This window comes from Rhinoraja longicauda, chromosome 30 (genome assembly GCF_053455715.1).
Source record: "Rhinoraja longicauda isolate Sanriku21f chromosome 30, sRhiLon1.1, whole genome shotgun sequence".
In the NCBI taxonomy this organism is placed as follows: domain Eukaryota; kingdom Metazoa; phylum Chordata; class Chondrichthyes; order Rajiformes; family Arhynchobatidae; genus Rhinoraja; species Rhinoraja longicauda.
This window is the reverse complement of record NC_135982.1, coordinates 25,608,209-25,626,667: the sequence shown is the minus strand read 5'-3', so window position 1 is coordinate 25,626,667 and position 18,459 is coordinate 25,608,209. Positions and strand designations below refer to the sequence as shown.

Below are 18,459 nucleotides of genomic sequence, written 5' to 3'. Positions count from 1 at the left end.
TCAAACCTGAGTCTCCGGCGCTGCATTCGCTGTAAGGCAGCAACTCTACCGCTGCGCCACCGTGCTCAGCGGTAGAATTCGCAGTTATATCCAAGTTTATTTCTAAGTCATAGTTAATGCAAGGCACATTTCTTGAATTAAAAGCATGCAGTAGTAATCTTTTAAAAATGTCTCATAAAGTCATAACAAAATAAAACTGGTGAAAATTCGATTTCTCAATTATTACATTTTAATTTGGATGCAGAGAACCATTTACTCAAGTTTGGCATTTTCAATCTGTTCCGTTTCTGTTTAGTTTTAATAGTGTCACGTGTGACGAGATTCAGTGAAAAACTTTTCAAATCCAACTCTCTTGAAAACATCCAGTGCATTGGCCTCCACTGCCTTCTGTGGCAGAGAATTCCACAGATTCACAACTCTCTGGGTTTCAATGTAGACCAAATGAAGAAGGAGGGATTTAGAGCAGTTTATTCCCATCTGCACCTCTTTTCACATAATTTATGTTGACAGCTCCACCACTATGATGGGAAGAAAACTTTGTTTAGTTTACTTTAGAGATACAGCGTGGAAACAGGCCCTTCAGCCCACCGAGTCCGCGCCAACCAGCGATCACCTGTACACCAGTTCCACCCTTCACACTTAGGAACAATTTACAGAAGCCAATGAACTTACAAATCTGCACGTCTTTGGAATGTAGGAGGAAACCAGAGCACCCGGGGAAAACCCATGCAGTCACAGGGAGAACGTACAAATTCCGTATAGACAGCACCCGTAGTCATGATCGAGCCCTGGTCTCTGGCGCTGTAAGGCAGCAACTCTGCCTCTGTGCCACTGTTCCACCCTTTGACAGGTAATAAGTAGAAGTCTTCAAAATGTATGCAGGAAAGAGTCCCAGGATATTATTTTGGGAATTATGTGAAGATAAAGCAGATTAATATCCCTTTAATATCCGTTTTGTGCCCTGTTTGGAGAGTTTGCAGTTCACAGACCTTCATGCCTGGTGCTAACCTGAAATATCTAAAAGTAGTCAGATTCACCCCAGGTCAGATGCTCAATAAATGACAACAGCCAATTCATACGTAGGTGATGGAGAAGGGAACAAATAGCCATGTGAGATCTGTTCCTCTATTCACGTCACTCAGTGTGTTCCATTTTCTGCACTGATTGAACACCGTTGGTAATTGGTAAGTGTCACAACTGCTTTCCTAACCTGACTGGGCCTGCACTGAAGACTGACATTGAGACAAAAAAAAGATCTTTTCAGTGGTCGCATGAAGGCTAAATCTTTCATTGATTTACTTTGCCCATGTTTTCTGCAAGATAAATTGAGGACATTGGACCCAATAAAGTTTGTTCCTTCAATGTACTTGCACATTCAAGGAATGACAGAATATAAATGGCAAGGCGCTGGCAGTTTGTGTGCTTACACCACAATCCAGTCAGTGGTGGATGGTGGTTTGGGGGGGGGGGGTGAATGGTGCCACAATTTTTTGTTTAGTTTAGAGATACACAGCGGAAACATGCCCTTCGGCCCACTGAGACCACCGGGCTGACCAGCGATCCCCGAACATAACACTATCCTTGTGCCACCCCCACCTCTCTTTTCCTGCTTTCTTCCCCCTCCTTACCACAATCAGTCTGAAGAAGGGCCCCGACCCGAAGTGTCGCCTATCCATTCCCTCCACAGATGTTGCCTGACCCACTGAGTTACTTTGGCACTTTGTGTTTATTATTTTGTTTTGCAGCATCTGCTGAAAACTATCTTCCAATGCAGATAAGTTTCACTGTAATAACACCGCCATCTATGAGCTTTTATTTTATAATATGTGGGGTTGATAGACATTGTTGAAGGCCTTTGTAACTGCAAGACTGACAAATGTCCCAATTATGTTGATACAGGAACAATTTTGAAAGCTCTCAGTCTCTGTAAAAAGCTGGTACTTGCATTCATTGTAACATCATCCCAGCATTGAAGGATGTTGATTACTACATTATAGCATCATCAATAATAGATGTTTGTATAGCAATGATAACGTTTCTGCTTTGATAAATGTTATGACTATTGCTCTAATGTAGTGGCATTGAAATGGCCAATACAGTTATTAGATTTTTTTCTGTACTAATGGTTCAAAGGACTCAAAACCTTTTTAATGGCAGTTATCATAGAATAGGAAAATATGTGACTCATTGCTTTTATGGCTGGCAATAAATAATAATGTGTAGGAAAGAACTGCAGATGCTGGTTTAAATCGAAGGTAGACACAAAATGCTGGAGGCGAGACCTGCAGCATCTCTGGAGAGAAGGAATGGGTGATGTTTCGGGTCGATACCCTTCTTCAGACTTGTTTTGGGTCGAGACCCTTCTTCATAATAATAATAATAATCAGTTTAATCTTCTTACAAATTCGAGTGAAGGATGTGCCATTCTCTGGATTTCTGCATACAACTACATTTATTCCGTCTACATTTTATATTCATGTTTTTAACAATTTGCATTTTTAAACATTGTATTAACATTGACAAACTGGAAGCAGATGTGAACAAAAGGTTACGGTTATCATATGAATGAATATTTATACCAAAAATATTTCAGCTGAATAATACATCTTGCATTTTACATAATATTTTACCAAACGAGCATCAAACACCATATGTAATTTTCATTTCTGTATTTGCTAAGAATTGGTAAATGAAAATGTATATTCACATGGCCAATCAGGTCATTAACGAAGCGTTAGCTCTCTTTCTCTCTCCGCAGATGCTGCCTAACCGGTTGAGCATTTCCAACTTCTGTATTTATTTCACATTTTTGACAACGGCAGTATTTGTTGCATTAAATAGGGGTTTTCATGTTTTCTGGGCATTGTGCGAACAAATCTATTCTATTCACCTGGGGGAGCAGAGGAGATGTATTTTAATATTCCCAGCTAATATTCCTAGTTTCTTCCCAACTGTTATCAGGCAACTGAACCATCCTACCACAACTAGAGAGCAGTCCTGAACTACTATCTACCTCATTGGAGACCCTCGGACTATCTTTGATCGGACTATACTGGCTTCATCTTGCACTAAACGTGATTCAGGTTATTCCCTTTATCCTGTGTCTGTACACTGTGGATGTCCCGACTGTAGTTGAGTATTGTCTTTCTGCCGACTGGTTAGCACACAACAAAAACTTTTCATTGTACCTCAGTACAAGTGACAATAAACTAAACTGAACATCATTAAACTAAACTAAACTAAACTAAAGTAAACTAAACTAATGCCCCATTCAAAAGAAAAACTGTGGCACTCTCTCATCAGTAAAGTGCTCGTTTTGAAGCTAATGCTCAGTCCTCTGGAATGTGACCCAACCCACAACATTCTGACCAAAGGTGAAAGTGCGACCCTCTCACCCAGGGTTCGTCATGCAGATGGCACAATGTTGTCAAAGATCAGATAGTGATATTCAAGGACATTACAGGCAAACATCGCCATAATTTAGACAGAGCAAGAAATGAATCTATTACTATATCTCATCACGATTTTGCCTTTCCACATTGGTACAAAATAGAGCATTAAAGACATCGAGAGAGTGAAAGCCCAACTTATGTATGTCCCATACACATGATTGTGGCTTTTGAGAGATGGGCACAATGGAGCTGCTGGCTAGGGTGGGGCTGCAGGCATCTTCGATTGGGTGGGAACTTGGTTCTCGGCCGCACGTTACTTGCAAAGTACTCGTGTTACGAGCAGCTCTCAGGAACGTAACCCTGCTGTGACCCAGGGGCGGGGAGGGCGAGGAGTGGAGGGACCTGTAACTGCAGGTGCAGTCCTGATATCTCGATTCCCCTACTTACCCAAAGTAGGGGAATCGATGACCAGAGGACAGAGGTTTAAGTTGAAGCGGGAAAGATTTAACAGGAACACGAGGAGTAACCTTTTCACGCAAAGGGTGGTACGTGTGTGGAACGAGCTGCCAGATGAGGTAGTTGAGGAAACATTTAGACAGGTATTTGGATAGGACAGCTTTTGAGGGATATGGGTCTCTAAATACAGGCAGGTGGGACTAGTGTGTGGACAAGCTGGGTCGAAGGGCCTGTTTCCATGCTTTAAGACTCTATGGTGCTATCTGTCCTGGTCCCTTTGCTGGTTTAAAAGCGGGTCAGATGCCTCTAAACATTAATATTGTTATTGAGGTGGGCACATAATCCAGATTATAGTGGGCAGGATAATTCTCTTTGTATCTGATTATTTCCCTTTAAAATAAATGCAGGAAATGCTTGCCAGAGCATTTCCCCCTTTGGCTATCTTGTAAACAGTGAAAGTAACTGTTCTGGCAGAATTAAAAAAATGCATTCAGTTGTGATGCTGCATTAGCACAACCCTGGGCACTATAAAAGGCAAAACAAAAGCATGCCTTCGAGCTCTGAGAATGCTGAATTCAGGATGACAAATTGTTGTGCTGGGTAGAGTCGAAGCCAGCTTATTAGGACGATGAAAATGTGAATGTAGATTAAGAAGCTAGAAAAATAAAGCTGGAAATGGATGGCAAAGAATTGTTAAGCAAATTTGGGGGGGCAGAAGAAACAAAGGATCGTAATTGAGAGCATAGAAGTTTGGCACACAATTGCAGATACTTTGCAAGGGGCTCAGTGAAGAGTCTCTGGAACTGGTGGCACAGATATGCACAAATACAATGGGCGGTGCAGTGGCTCAGCGGTAGAGCCACAGCCTCACAGCGCCGGAGACCCGGGTTCGATCCCGACTGTGGGTGCTGTCTGTACGGAGTTTGTACATTCTCCTCGTGACCTGCGTGGGTTTTCTCTGAGATTTTCGGTTTCCTCCCACACTCCAAAGACACGCAGGTTTGTAGGTTAATTGGCTTGGCGTAAATGTAAATTGTCCCTAATGTGTGTGGGATAGTGTAAGTATGCGGGGATCGCTGATCGGTGTGGACTCGGAGGGCCAAGGGCCTGTTTCTGCACTACATCTTTTAAACTAAACTAAACTAAACTAATAGCACAGGTTTACTGAAAAATATCAGAAAGTAGAGGTATGATATGCTCACCTTCATTGGTCGGGTGATTGAGTATAAAAGTCAGGAAGTTATGTTGCAGCTCTATAAGACTTTGGTGAGGGTAGGTTTGGAGTATTGCGGGCAGTGTTAATGACATCATTACAGAAGGATGTGGAGGCTGTGAAGAGGGTGTAGAAGTTGTTTACCAGAATGCTTGGATTAGATGGTATTAGCTGCAAGGAGAGGTTGGCCAAACTAGGATAGTTTTCTCTGGAACGTCGGAGATTGAGGGGGGACTAGATAGAAGTATATAAAACTATGAGAGGCATAGACAGAGTGGGTGGTCAGAACCTTTCTCCTTGGTTCAAAATGTCAAAGTCGAGAGGACATAGCTTTAAGGCGGGAGGAGCAAAGTTTAAAAGAGATGCGCAGGGCAACATTTTTACACGGAGAGTGATATGTATCTGGAATGCATTGCCTGGGTCTGTGATGGAGGCAGATCACAGATCCGTGCTTCACAGCACCAAAGACCCGGATTCAATCCTAACCTCTGGTCTTGCCTGTGTGGAACTTGTACATTCTCCCTGTGACCGCATCGGTTTTGTCCGGGTGCTCCGGTGTCCTGTCACATCTCAAAGATGTGCGGGTTTGCAAGATAACTGGCCTCTGTAAATTGCCCCTACTGTGTAGGGAATGGATGCAAAAAATGGGATGATGTAGAACTGGTGTGAATGGATGATGATCAATGGTCGGCGTGGATTCGGTGGGCTGAAGGGCCTGTTTCCATGCTGTATCTTTCAATTAAATGTGTATAGTATGGGATCAAAATTCCGAATTCCTTCTTTGTGCTTGGAAACCCCACATTATCTGGGGGATAATGAGCATGCTTGTTGATTATCTGGGGCATTGTTTTTTCCATTTACGGAAATTGTCCTTTTCATTCAGTGCAGCATTATGTGACATCCTCTGATCGCCACAATATTCGTCAGTTAGGAAGTGAAGAGGACTTCTTCTATAACCCCCTATACCCCTGTTATTGAACAAGCAGAGTTGGAATATGATTTATTTGCCTGCCATTCAAGTGACATAGCCTCTCCCCATTTTTTTGCTTTCACCCCTCCATTTCTGTGTCCCATGTTTGTATTTTGTAGGGGGATGGGGAGAAGGCAGGAACGGGGTACTGATTGAGAATGATCAGCCATGATCACATTGAATGGCGGTGCTGGCTCGAAGGGCCGAATGGCCTCCTCCTGCACCTATTGTCTATTGTCTATTTTCTGTTCAAACATGGGACCATACTGTACCCTGTTTCCTTTCCCATGCTCCCATTCTATCCTGTTCACAGTTCACTCACTTTAGATCACCCATTTCAATCTGCCTTCTCTTCCTGCTGTCGGAAATGATTTCCAAAGAATGATAATGAACAGCAAAATATTCATAGACTTATGAAATTATTAATTAGGCAAGCTCACCTGGTAGTGAATTTCCGACTAATTGTTTTAGTGTATTCTACTTATCGTACCTAGTTCTTTGCTTGTTTTTGCTTTTGTTTCCCTTTACCCCTTCATCTAAAGAGTTTCTAAGTTCATAATTTCATAGGTTCCAGGAGCAGAATAAAGCCATTCGACCCATCAAGTCTACTCCGCCATTCAATCATGACTCATCTATCTTTCCCTCTCAATCCCATTCTCCTGCCTCGTCCCATAGCCCCTGACACCTGTACTAATCAAGAATCTATCAATCTCCGCCTTAAAAATCTCTGCATCTAATTCTCATGATGAGCTCCATTTCCCATGCTGCTGTATATGGTGTGTGTAGATGCAGTGTGATGAAATGGCAGCTGGAAAACTGGACCATGATGTTCAGATGTTCCATTCCTCCTTATTTTTATATTTCCATCGTAATTTCCTTTGTCCACATTTAGCTGTGAGATAATGCTGGCACGTTACACCCACATGACACATATCTAAATGTAATATCTATGTTTGGAACACTTTCCATGGGAATGTTTTAAGCTGCCTACACAGTCTCGGCACACTGTAATCAAACCCTCTCTCTGCACGGGATATTGTAGCACCACTAGAGTTCGGAAGGTTTCATTACTTTATTCCTGTTTTCATCCAGAGAGTTGTGAATTTGTGGAATTCTCTGCCACAGAAGGCAGTAGAGGCCAATTCAGTGGATGAATTTAAAAGAGAGTTAGTTCGAGCTCTAGGGGCTGGCGGAATCAAGGGATATGGGGAGAAGGCAGCCATGGGTTACTGATTGTGGATGATCAGCCATGATCACAATGAATGACGGTGCTGGCTCGAAGGGCCAAATGGCCTCCTCCTGCACCTATTTTCTATATTTCTGTTATTACAGATAAAGGCAAATGGATGTGCAACCCATCCAATAGAATAGAGAAAGGCAAAGCAGCAAAGATAATTAAAAATGCATAAAGTTACTAATCCCATTCAAGGAAATTGGAGTAAATATATTCCTATTTCATAAACTAGAATTAAGAAAAGAATCCCCCCCAAAATATTAATCTGTCTTTTTCATTAAAAAAAGAGTCCTGGTGCAGATTTCCAGCAATAACGTTTGAGTTTATATATATTGAAATGTCACTGTTAATTACTTCACAATGCAAGAGACAGAGGACACAACACAAGACTATTATTGAAAGCAGTTACAGCCCGTGATACATTCTGATCATTTAAAACACCGTCAGACCCAAGCCTTCAGACTGCTGTCCCACTCCTTTCCATTGCAGCAGCAGAAGCTGGGGTTGTCATGCCCAGTCCACTTCATCCCTTTGTAGAATGCTCGGGAGTAGGGAGCAAAGCAGAAGAAGAGACGCAGACGGCGTGCCACACTGCAGTAGGTCACCATGGCAATCACAATAAGCGGAGACATGAGGACAAAGCCAAGAATGATGAGGGCCGACGAACTGTTATCATCAAGGACAGTTTTACAGTAGTATGCGTCCGAATGTATAACCTGCAGATTAAATATAAGAAAAGTTACTCCAACTCACATAGATAGATAATGGTAATGCCACTGGTATGTTCTTTGTTGTACAAATGGATTTTTAAGCATTTTATTGCAGCAGATGATGAATTTACTCTGCAAATGGAAAGGCAGAAGGGAAAATCGGAAGTGTCGGTATTACAGTATAGCAAAGGGGATTACAGAGGCATGAGGCGGGAGCTGGCCAAAATTGATTGGAAGGAGGCCCTAGCAGGGAAGACGGTAGAACAGCAATGGCAGGTATTCCTGGGAATAATGCAGAGGTTGCAGGATCAATTTATTCCAAAGAGGTGGAAAGACTCTAAGGGGAGTAAGAGACACCTGTGGCTGACAAGGGAAGTCAGGGACAGCATAAAAATTAAGGAGAGGAAGTATAACATAGCAAAGAAGAGTGGGAAGACAGAGGATTGGGACTCTTTTAAAGAGCAACAAAAGTTAACTAAAAAGGCAATACGAGGAGAAAAGATGAGGTACGAGGGTAAACTAGCCAATAATATAAAGGAGGATAGCAAAAGTTTTTTTAGGTACGTGAAGAGGAAAAAAATAGTCAAGGCAAATGTGGGTCCCTTGAAGACAGAAGCAGGGGAATTTATTATGGGGAACAAAGAAATGGCAGACGAGTTAAACCGTTACTTTGGATCTGTCTTCACTGAGGAAGATACACACAATCTCCCAAATGTTCTAGGGGCTGGAGAACCTAGGGTGATGGAGGAACTGAAGGAAATCCACATTAGGCAGGAAATGGTTTTGGGTAGACTGATGGGACTGAAGGCTGATAAATCCCCAGGGCCTGATGGTCTGCATCCCAGAGTACTTAAGGAGGTGGCTCTAGAAATAGTGGAAGCATTGGAGATCATTTTTCAATGTTCTATAGATTCAGGATCAGTTCCTGTGGATTGGAGGATAGCAAATGTTATCCCACTTTTTAAGAAAGGAGGGAGAGAGAAAACGGGTAATTATAGACCAGTTAGTCTGACATCAGTGGTGGGGAAAATGCTGGAGTCAATTATAAAAGACGAAATTGCTGAGCATTTGGATAGCAGTAACGGGATCGTTCCGAGTCAGCATGGATTTACGAAGGGGAAATCATGCTTGACAAATCTACTGGAATTTTTTGAGGATGTAACTAGGAAAATTGACAAGGGAGAGTCAGTGGATGTGGTGTACCTCGACTTTCAGAAAGCCTTCGACAAGGTCCCACATAGGAGATTAGTGGGCAAAATTAGGGCACATGGTATTGGGGGTAGGGTACTGACATGGATAGAAAATTGGTTAACAGACAGAAAGCAAAGAGTGGGGATAAATGGGTCCCTTTCGGAATGGCAGGTAGTGACCAGTGGGGTACCACAAGGTTCGGTGCTTGGACCCCAGCTATTTACGATATACATTAATGACTTAGACGGAGGGATTAAAAGTACCATTAGCAAATTTGCAGATGATACTAAGTTGGGGGGTAGTGTGAATTGTGAGGAAGATGCAATAAGGCTGCAGGGTGACCTGGACAGGTTGTGTGAGTGGGCGGATACATGGCAGATGCAGTTTAATGTAGATAAGTGTGAGGTTATTCACTTTGGAAGTAAGAATAGAAAGGCAGATTATTATCTGAATGGTGTCAAGTTAGGAGGAGGGGGAGTTCAACGAGATCTGGGTGTCCTAGTGCATCAGTCAATGAAAGGAAGCATGCAGGTTCAGCAGGCAGTGAAGAAAGCCAATGGAATTTTGGCCTTCGTAACAAGAGGAGTTGAGTATAGGAGCAAAGAGGTCCTTCTACAGTTGTACCGGGCCCTGGTGAGACCGCACCTGGAGTACTGTGTGCAGTTTTGGTCTCCAAATTTGAGGAAGGATATTCTTGCTATGGAGGGCGTGCAGCGTAGGTTCACTAGATTAATTCCCGGAATGGCGGGACTGTCGTATGTTGAAAGGCTGGAGCGATTGGGCTTGTATACACTGGAATTTAGAAGGATGAGGGGGGATCTTATTGAAACATATAAGATAATTAGGGGATTGGACACATTAGAGGCAGATAACATGTTCCCAATGTTGGGGGAGTCCAGAACAAGGGGCCACAGTTTGAGAATAAGGGGTAGGCCATTTAGAACGGAGATGAGGAAGAACTTTTTCAGTCAGAGGGTGGTGAAGGTGTGGAATTCTCTGCCTCAGAAGGCAGTGGAGGCCAGTTCGTTGGATGCTTTCAAGAGAGAGCTGGATAGAGCTCTTAAGGATAGCGGAGTGAGGGGGTATGGGGAGAAGGCAGGAACGGGGTACTGATTGATAGTGATCAGCCATGATCGCATTGAATGGCGGTGCTGGCTCGAAGGGCTGAATGGCCTACTCCTGCACCTATTGTCTATTGTCTATTGTCTATTGTCTATAATCTTCAGTTCCAGTGAATATTACTGATTGATATTTGACATTCTATCAAACATTTTTAAACACATTTTGTGCTCATCGAAGTAAGAGATGGGAACAGTGGATCATGAACCAGCCAGTCAGTACATTATGTCTAAGCAGCTAATTATTTTTCAACGGAGACTTAAAGAACTGCAGATGGAAGAATTTTAGTTAATTTAATTTAGAGACACCAAATGGAAACAGGCCCTGAGGCCCACCTACAAACCTGCGCGTCTTTGGGGTTTGGGAGGGAACCGGAGCAACCGGAGGAAACCCACATGGTCACGGAGCGAACACGCAAACTCCACGCAGACAGCACCCGAGTTCAGAATCGAACTCGGGTCTCTGGCGCTGTGAGGTATCTGTTCCACCAACTGCGTGACTGACATTCGCAAATCTTGACCAAACGCAAAGTGCTGGAGTAACTTAGGGGGTCAGCCAGCAACTGCTGAGGGAATGGACAAGCACCATTTTGAGCCCCAACCCTTCTTCAGATTGAAGTCGCCCATCTATGCCCTTTACAGATGCTGCCTGACCTACTGAGTTACTCCAGCACTTTGTATTTTGCTCAGTAGCTTGTCAGTATTAATTATTTTTTTTGGAAGCAACTCCCTACTTCTATTCCCCTCCCTTCCTCAACCCTTCCCACCCCTTTTTACCTCCCACATACTCATTCACACTGACTCTCACGCACAGCTTAGCATTCTTACTATTTCTCACTTCACATTTACTAGTCTGTAATAACCTGCTTTGTTCTTTCCTCTTAATTTTCAATTGGTTTGTAATTTTAACAATCTTCCTGTTTCACAGATTGGTGCTGTGTTTCTTCTTATGTTGTTGCTTTACAGATTCCATAGATAGCACACAAGAAAAAGAGGCAGAAGTGCCAATCTGTCCCTCATTGTCACGTGTACCGAGGTGCAGTGAAAAACTTTTATTGTGTGCTAACCAATCCGCGGAAGGACAATACATGATTACAATCGAGCCATCCACAGTATACAGATACATGATAAGGCTTCTCAGAGTCTAATACAGTATATTTTAATAAAATCATCCCTCATTCTTCTAAATGCCATTGAGTTTAAGCCCAACCTGTTCCATCGGTTCTAACAACTCTTTCATCCCAAGAATCAACCTTATGAACCTTCTTAGAAATGCCACTATTTCAATCTACATCCACCCTTTGCAAACGAGTTTTGCATTATCAGCCAACATGGAAATATAATCTTTGGCTAAGGGGGCCACATCCCATATTTCTTACTGCTGTGATGATGTAAAACTAGGTGGGGTTGTGAGTAGGATCGACGTTACAATGCCTCAAGGGGATGTGGATAAACTGAGAACGATGCAGATGGTATATCATCATATCATCATATCATCATATCATATACAGCCGGAAACAGGCCTTTTCGGCCCTCCAAGTCCGTGCCGCCCAGTGATCCCCGTATATTAACACTATCCTACACCCACTAGTGACAATTTTTACATTTACCCAGCCAATTAACCTACATACCTGTACGTCTTTGGAGTGTGGGAGGAAACCGAAGATCTCGGAGTAAACCCACACAGGTCACGGGGAGAACGTACAAACTCCTTACAGTGCAGCACCCGTAGTCAGGATCGAACCTGAGTCTCCGGCGCTGCATTCGCTGTAAAGCAGCAACTCTACCGCTGCGCTACCGTGCCGCCCACGTATATAATGTGGAAAGATGTGAGGTCATCAACTCTGGCGCACAAATCAGAGAAGCATTATTATCACATGCTGACAGGTTGAAGATATTGCTGCTCGATGATGTCCTTGGGCACAAGCCTCTTAGAGTTTACCTACAGGAGCAGTAAACATTTAGGAAGATAGATAGTATTCTGGCTTTATTGGGAGAGGATTTGAGCACCGCAATGACGATGTCTCAATGTGGCCTTGGTCAGACTGTACTGGGAATATTGCATGTTGCTTTGGTCTCCTTGTCTGAAAAAAGATTTTAGTTGCCATCGATCCTGATTCCAGATGCTGTCAGTATGGAGTTTGCATGTTCTCCCTGCGTAGTCTTCCGAGTGCTCCAGCTGCCTCCCGCATCCCAAAGCAGAGTCGATTTTTTGGGCTGACTCAAAATGCTGGAGTAACTCAGCATCTCGGGAGAGAAGGAATGGGTGACGTTTCGGGTCAAGACCCTTCTTCAGGCTGATGTCAGGGGAGGGGGCGGGAATCCGCCCCCTCCCCTGACATCAGCCTGAAGAAGGGTCTCGACCCGAAACGTCACCCATTCCTTCTCTCCCGAGATGCTGCCTGACCTGCAGAGTTACTCCAGCATTTGGTGTCTACCTTCAATTTAAACCAGCATCTGCAGTTTTTCTCCTAGAGATTTGTAGGCTAATTGGCCTCTGTAAATTGATCCGAGTATTTAGGCAAGAGTTGTGTCTTATTGTCATATGTTCCAAAATGGAATAAAGAAATTCTTACTCGCAGAGGCACAGCAGGTTTGTTATTGCAGCAATCAATAGATTATACAGTAAACAAAGAATAAAAAAAGTTCAATCAATAAAAAACCCATTAGAGTGCAAAACAAAAATAAAGCCCAACGTCCCCAGTGCAACAAAGGCAGTCGTAGTTTAGTTGTTGTTCATAGCCTTCAATAGCCTGATGGTTGTTGGGAAGAAGCTGTTCTTGAACCTGGACGTACAAATTTCAGACTCCTATACTTTCTTCCCAATGGCAGGAGTGAAATGTCACGTGGCCAGGGTGGTGTGGGTCCTTGATGATGTCGGCTGCCTTTTTGAGGCAGCGCCTCCTATAGATCCCTTTAATGTTGGGAAGGTCAGTATCCGTGATGGAATGGACAGTGTTCAACACTTTTTATGATCTCCTTCATTCCTGGGCATTTGAGTTGCCCAATCACCAGGCAGTGATGCATGCAGTCAACATGATCTCTACGATACACCTGTAGAATCCCAAGAGAGTATTTGTTGACGCACTGAATCTCCTCAATCTCCTAAGGAAATAGAGGCGTTGATGGGGTTTCTTTATCATTACATCAATGTGCTGTGTCCAGGACAGATCTTGTCCAGCACACCCAGAAACCTGAAGTTGTTGACTCCACCACCCACCTATCGATGAAGACGGGTTTGTCGGCCCTCAACAGGATTCCTCTTCTAAAGTCAACAATCAATTCCTGAGTTTTACTGATGTTGAGAGCAAGGTTGTTGTTCTGGCACCATTCAATCAGTTGATCAGAATCAGAATCAGAATAACCTTCATTGTCATCCAAAAAAAACAAGTCTTTTGGACAAGATTTCGTCACCCACAGTCCAACAATAAGAGCAATAAAATAAGCAATAACACACACAACCACAAACCAACACAAAACAAAAAAAAGAAACATCCATCACAGTGAGTCTCCTCCAGTCACCTCCTCACTGTGATGGAAGGCCAGAATGTCTTTTCTCCTCCCCTGCCGTCTTCTCCCGCGGTCAGGCTGTTGAAGTTGCCGCGTTCCAGGTCGCGTCGGACGGTGAAAGGTCCGATCTCCCTCCAATACTTTGACTTGGCATAATTTGTAATTCGTCCAACAATGATGGTGTCGTCAGTGAATTGAAGATGGAACTGTGTCCGGCTACACACTCATGGGTATAGAGGCAAGTCGACCAAACTGTTCCCTGAGATGGTGAATTGGATCAGGTGTAGATTCTGTAGAGTTTAGAAGGAGAGGAGATCTCATTGAAAGCTACATAATTTGTATAAGGCTCGACCGGATGAATTCAGAGATGTTTCCACTGACTCGGAAGTTTAGAACCAGTGGTCATAGTCTCAAAGTAAAGGGGAGGCCATTTTGGATTGAGATGAGGAGAAATTTCTTCAATCAGAGAAAAGTTAATCGCTGGAAAATCCTACTCCAAAAGGAGTAAAATCAAGAGACCTAGATATGAAGGGGATTAAGGAATTATGGGGATAGCGCAGAAAATTGGCTCAGAGTTCTAAGACCAGTTATATTCTTGATCAACGGCAGAGCAGGTTCTGGGGGACAGATGGCTACATATTTTCCTAACTCTTGTGTTTTTAAAAGAGCAATATTGAATGGTATACTCCAGATGTGACATCACTAAAACCCTGTATAGTCGTAGCACAACTTCTTCATTTTAATCCGCTATCCCCTTTGCAAAAGTTCTTCCTAATTAGTCGTTGCACTGACATACTAACTTTCAAGTTCAAAAGCTTCTGAGAGTTTACCACAGGATCCTCTGACCAAGCTCTTAAGTTGACTTTGATCTCCCTGATGCACATTTCTCATGCGTAATGAATGCATGAATAATTCAGCGAAGGTGACCGCCAATCTGAATAAATCTTGAATACATTTGCCACATCTAACGCTACCTGTGATCGACACGTTCTGGACCCTTTGCAGAGCTGATGAAAAATGCCTTCCACTGATCTCAAAATTATTTTATCTTGTAGCATCACATTCCTATTCGTTTGATCATACATACAGACGGTATAGATTTATCCAAATGCAAAGAGTGTACAACGAGAGAAAAAATGAGATTGTGGAGTCTGAAAGCAGATTGTATTGATAAGATATATGAGTTGGAATCTGACCTGCTGACTGCTGACAGGTTCCAAAGAATACTAACAAACAAACACTTCACACATTAATAATAAGTGAGAAGAACATTTATTCAAAGGTCCACACAAATGCTGGAGTAACTCAGTGGGTCAGGCAGCATCTCTGAAGAGAAGGAATGGGTGGCGTTTCGGGTCGAGACCCTTCTTTTCCAGCACATTTATTCAGCTCAGTGTTTCTACGAAGATAACAAGATTGTCTTTTGAGGATCTCGGCAGTCTGCATCACACATGTAGATCAGTCAATTGGGAGAGATACCAGAGACCAGTCGGCAAAGTAATATCAATAAAAACATAGATAATCGTGGTCAATTTGTCAGAAATTAATGAGGTTGCACAGGATGAAGAATGTACTTCGTATATTTAATGGTAGACACAAAATACTGGAGTAACTCAGTGGGTCAGGCAGCATCTCTGAGAGAAGGAATGGGTGATAGACAATAGACAATAGGTGCAGGAGGAGGCCATTCGGCCCTTCGAGCCAGCACCGCCATTCAATGTGATCATGGCTGATCATTCTCAATCAGTACCCCGTTCTTGCCTTCTCCCCATACCCCCTGACTCCGCTATCCTTAAGAGCTCTATCTAGCTCTCTCTTGAATGCATTCAGAGAATTGGCCTCCACTGCCTTCTGAGGCAGAGAATTCCACAGATTCACAACTCTCTGACTGAAAAGGTTTTTCCTCATCTCCGTTCTAAATGGCCTACCCCTTATTCTTAAACTGTGGCCCCTGGTTCTGGACTCCCCCAACATTGGGAACATGTTTCCTGCCTCTAACGTGTCCAACCCCTTAATAATCTTATACGTTTCGATAAGATCTCCTCTCATCCTTCTAAATTCCAGTGTATACAAGCCTAGTCGCTCCAGTCTTTCAACATATGACAATCCTGCCATTCCGGGAATTAACCTAGTAAACCTACGCTGCACGCCCTCAATAGCAGGAATATCCTTCCTCAAATTTGGAGACCAAAACTGCACACAGTACTCCAGGTGCGGTCTCACTAGGGCCCTGTACAACTGCAGAAGGACCTCTTTGCTCTTATACTCAACTGATATTTTGGGTCGGAACCGATCTTCAGGAAAAATCAAAATATTTGTTGGATGGAACTGCAGATGCTGATTTAAAGAGAAGATAGACACAAAAAGCTGGAGTAACTCAGTGGGTCAGACAGCATCTCTGGAGAAAAGGAATAGGTGACGTTTTGCGTCAAGATCCTTCTTCAGACCAAGAGTAAGGGAAAGGGAAATGAGAGACATAGATGGTGATGCAGAGAGATATAGAACAAATGAATGAAAGATAAGCAAAGAAGTAACAATGACAAAGGAAGCAGGCCATTGTTAGCTGTGGCCTAGGTGAAAACGAGTTACAGACAATGAGACTCAGCAAGACGACTTTGAGGCTGGTACAACTTGGGTGTGGGAGGTATGGAGAGAGGTGGGATATTTTTATTTGGGCAGCTTACAACCCAGTGGTATGAGTATTGACATCTCTAACTTCAGGTAACTATTGGATCCCCCCCTTTCTCATTCCCTCCCAAGTCGTACCAAATAAAAATATTTTGTTGGGCAGAGTGGAAGGAGCTTTACTAAAGATTCAGCGAAGAATGGGTGCTTAAAATTCCACTGTGACTTAAAAGGGCAAGCTGACCCAGAAATTCTAACAGTACAGTTCCCTCACCATAAACCAATTTAACACAGTCATTGTGACCATCTGTCTCCATGACTCTGCACTCCATCTTCCCGCTTTCATTCAATATTTATAAGTTTCAATTTACATCCGTTAGCATATATTAACCTGCGCTGATCTCAGAGACGAAGAGTAAATCTAATTTGTTTTGTATGTCTATCTGATCGTCGTAAGTTTACTTACTGCATTTCAACATGGGCAGGAAATGAAGATAATTGAATTAATTTGTTGGAAATTTATGAAGTGGCTCAGGACGAGAAATGTCCTTTGCTCCATTTTATTCCATTCTTTCAGATTTCAAATACCACTCTGATATTGAGCTATTTCTTAAATGAGAACAAAGTTTAAAGGCTGAAGAAGGGTCTCGACCCGAAACGTCACCCATTCCTTCTTTCTAGACATGCTGCCTGATCCACTAAGTTACTCCAGCATTTTGTGTCTATCTAAAGTTTAAAGGAAATGTGCAGGCCATTTTATTTACAGAGAGAGTGGTGGGTGTCTGGAATGCACTGCAAAGGATGGTGGTGGAGGCAAATATGATAGTGGCATTTGAGAGACTTTTAGATAGGCACATGGATATGCAGGGAATGGATAGTATGGATCATGTTTGGCACAGGCTTTGTGGGCCGATGGACCAGTTCCCGTGCTGCGTTGTTCTATGTTCTATTATAATTCAGACGATCCCTCATGGTCATAACTAATCTCAGTGTGTAGATTCATAGAATTATTCCATTGTGCAAGTTCTCCCCTACACTCCCCCATTCCAAGTTTCTACGCAATGTTATGATCTATATTCCTCATTTATTAATTCCCTGCAGTAGGTTATCAAAGGTTATATTGGAGAAGGCAGGAGAATGGGGTTAAGAGGGAAAGATTGATCAGCCATGGTTGAATGGGAGAGTAGACTTGATGGGCCGAATGGTCTAATTCTGCTCCTATCACTTATGGACTTATGAGCCCAAACATCAGTTTAGCGTTGCTGGCCCACACTGGCTGGTCATACTACACCACTGTTCACACCGCCTTAATAATGTGAGCACCTGATGCCGTCAGCTGTAAATAACATTGGCTGTATAATGTGGGAGAAAGGCATGTATGTGCAAAAACTCAAGCAGTATTTGTTGGAAATAGAACCAAGTCTGGAGTCTGCGACAATCCATCCTAGCGAGGAAGGGCCGCCATGCTGCAAAACCCTACAATACCCTGGCGAGATTCAAACCCATACCACCGCACCAATGATCCAGAATTCTAGCCGATGAGCCACTAATTACCCTCCTGCAGCGGGGCGAGCGAGCGGATCGAACGCAGTCCAGTGACAGCGACAGAGCTGCAGTGCTGGGAGCCGATCCTATCGCGCTGCGCCAGGCTGATCCCTCCTTCATCAAACCAGGGCCGCTACCACACCGCGCCTTAAGGTGATAAAAATAAGACATTGCACATCTCCTTGGACCAAGATCAGACTTTTCAGAGACTTGGAAGCTGCTAGATGATGCTCTCTGTGTGAGCTGTTCCAATAGACAATAGACAATAGGTGCAGGAGGAGGCCATTCGGCCCTTCGAGCTCGCACCGCCATTCAATGTGATCATGGCTGATCATTCTCAATCAGTACCCCATTCCTGCCTTCTCCCCATTCCCCCTGACTCTGCTATCCTTAAGAGCTCCATCCAGCTCTCTCTTGAATGCATTCAGAGAATTGGCCTCCACTGCCTTCTGAGGCAGAGAATTCCACAGATTCACAACTCTCTGACTGAAAAAG

At 43.4% G+C, this 18,459-nt stretch overlaps 2 protein-coding genes across 4 annotated transcripts in view; one reads left to right on the top strand and one right to left on the bottom strand.

Moving 5' to 3' along the window:
* The window catches only part of LOC144608120 (uncharacterized), a 157,172-nt gene that overhangs the window by 79,125 nt on the left and 59,588 nt on the right, over window positions 1-18,459 (top strand). The window lies entirely within an intron of this gene.
* The window catches only part of tmem88bl (transmembrane protein 88b-like), a 52,271-nt gene continuing 36,274 nt past the window's right edge, over window positions 2,463-18,459 (bottom strand). The window contains exon 2 of the mRNA XM_078425503.1: window positions 2,463-7,981. Coding sequence (XP_078281629.1) covers window positions 7,709-7,981 — 273 coding nt within the window. The 3' untranslated portion in view covers window positions 2,463-7,708. The remainder of the gene's footprint in view (window positions 7,982-18,459) is intronic.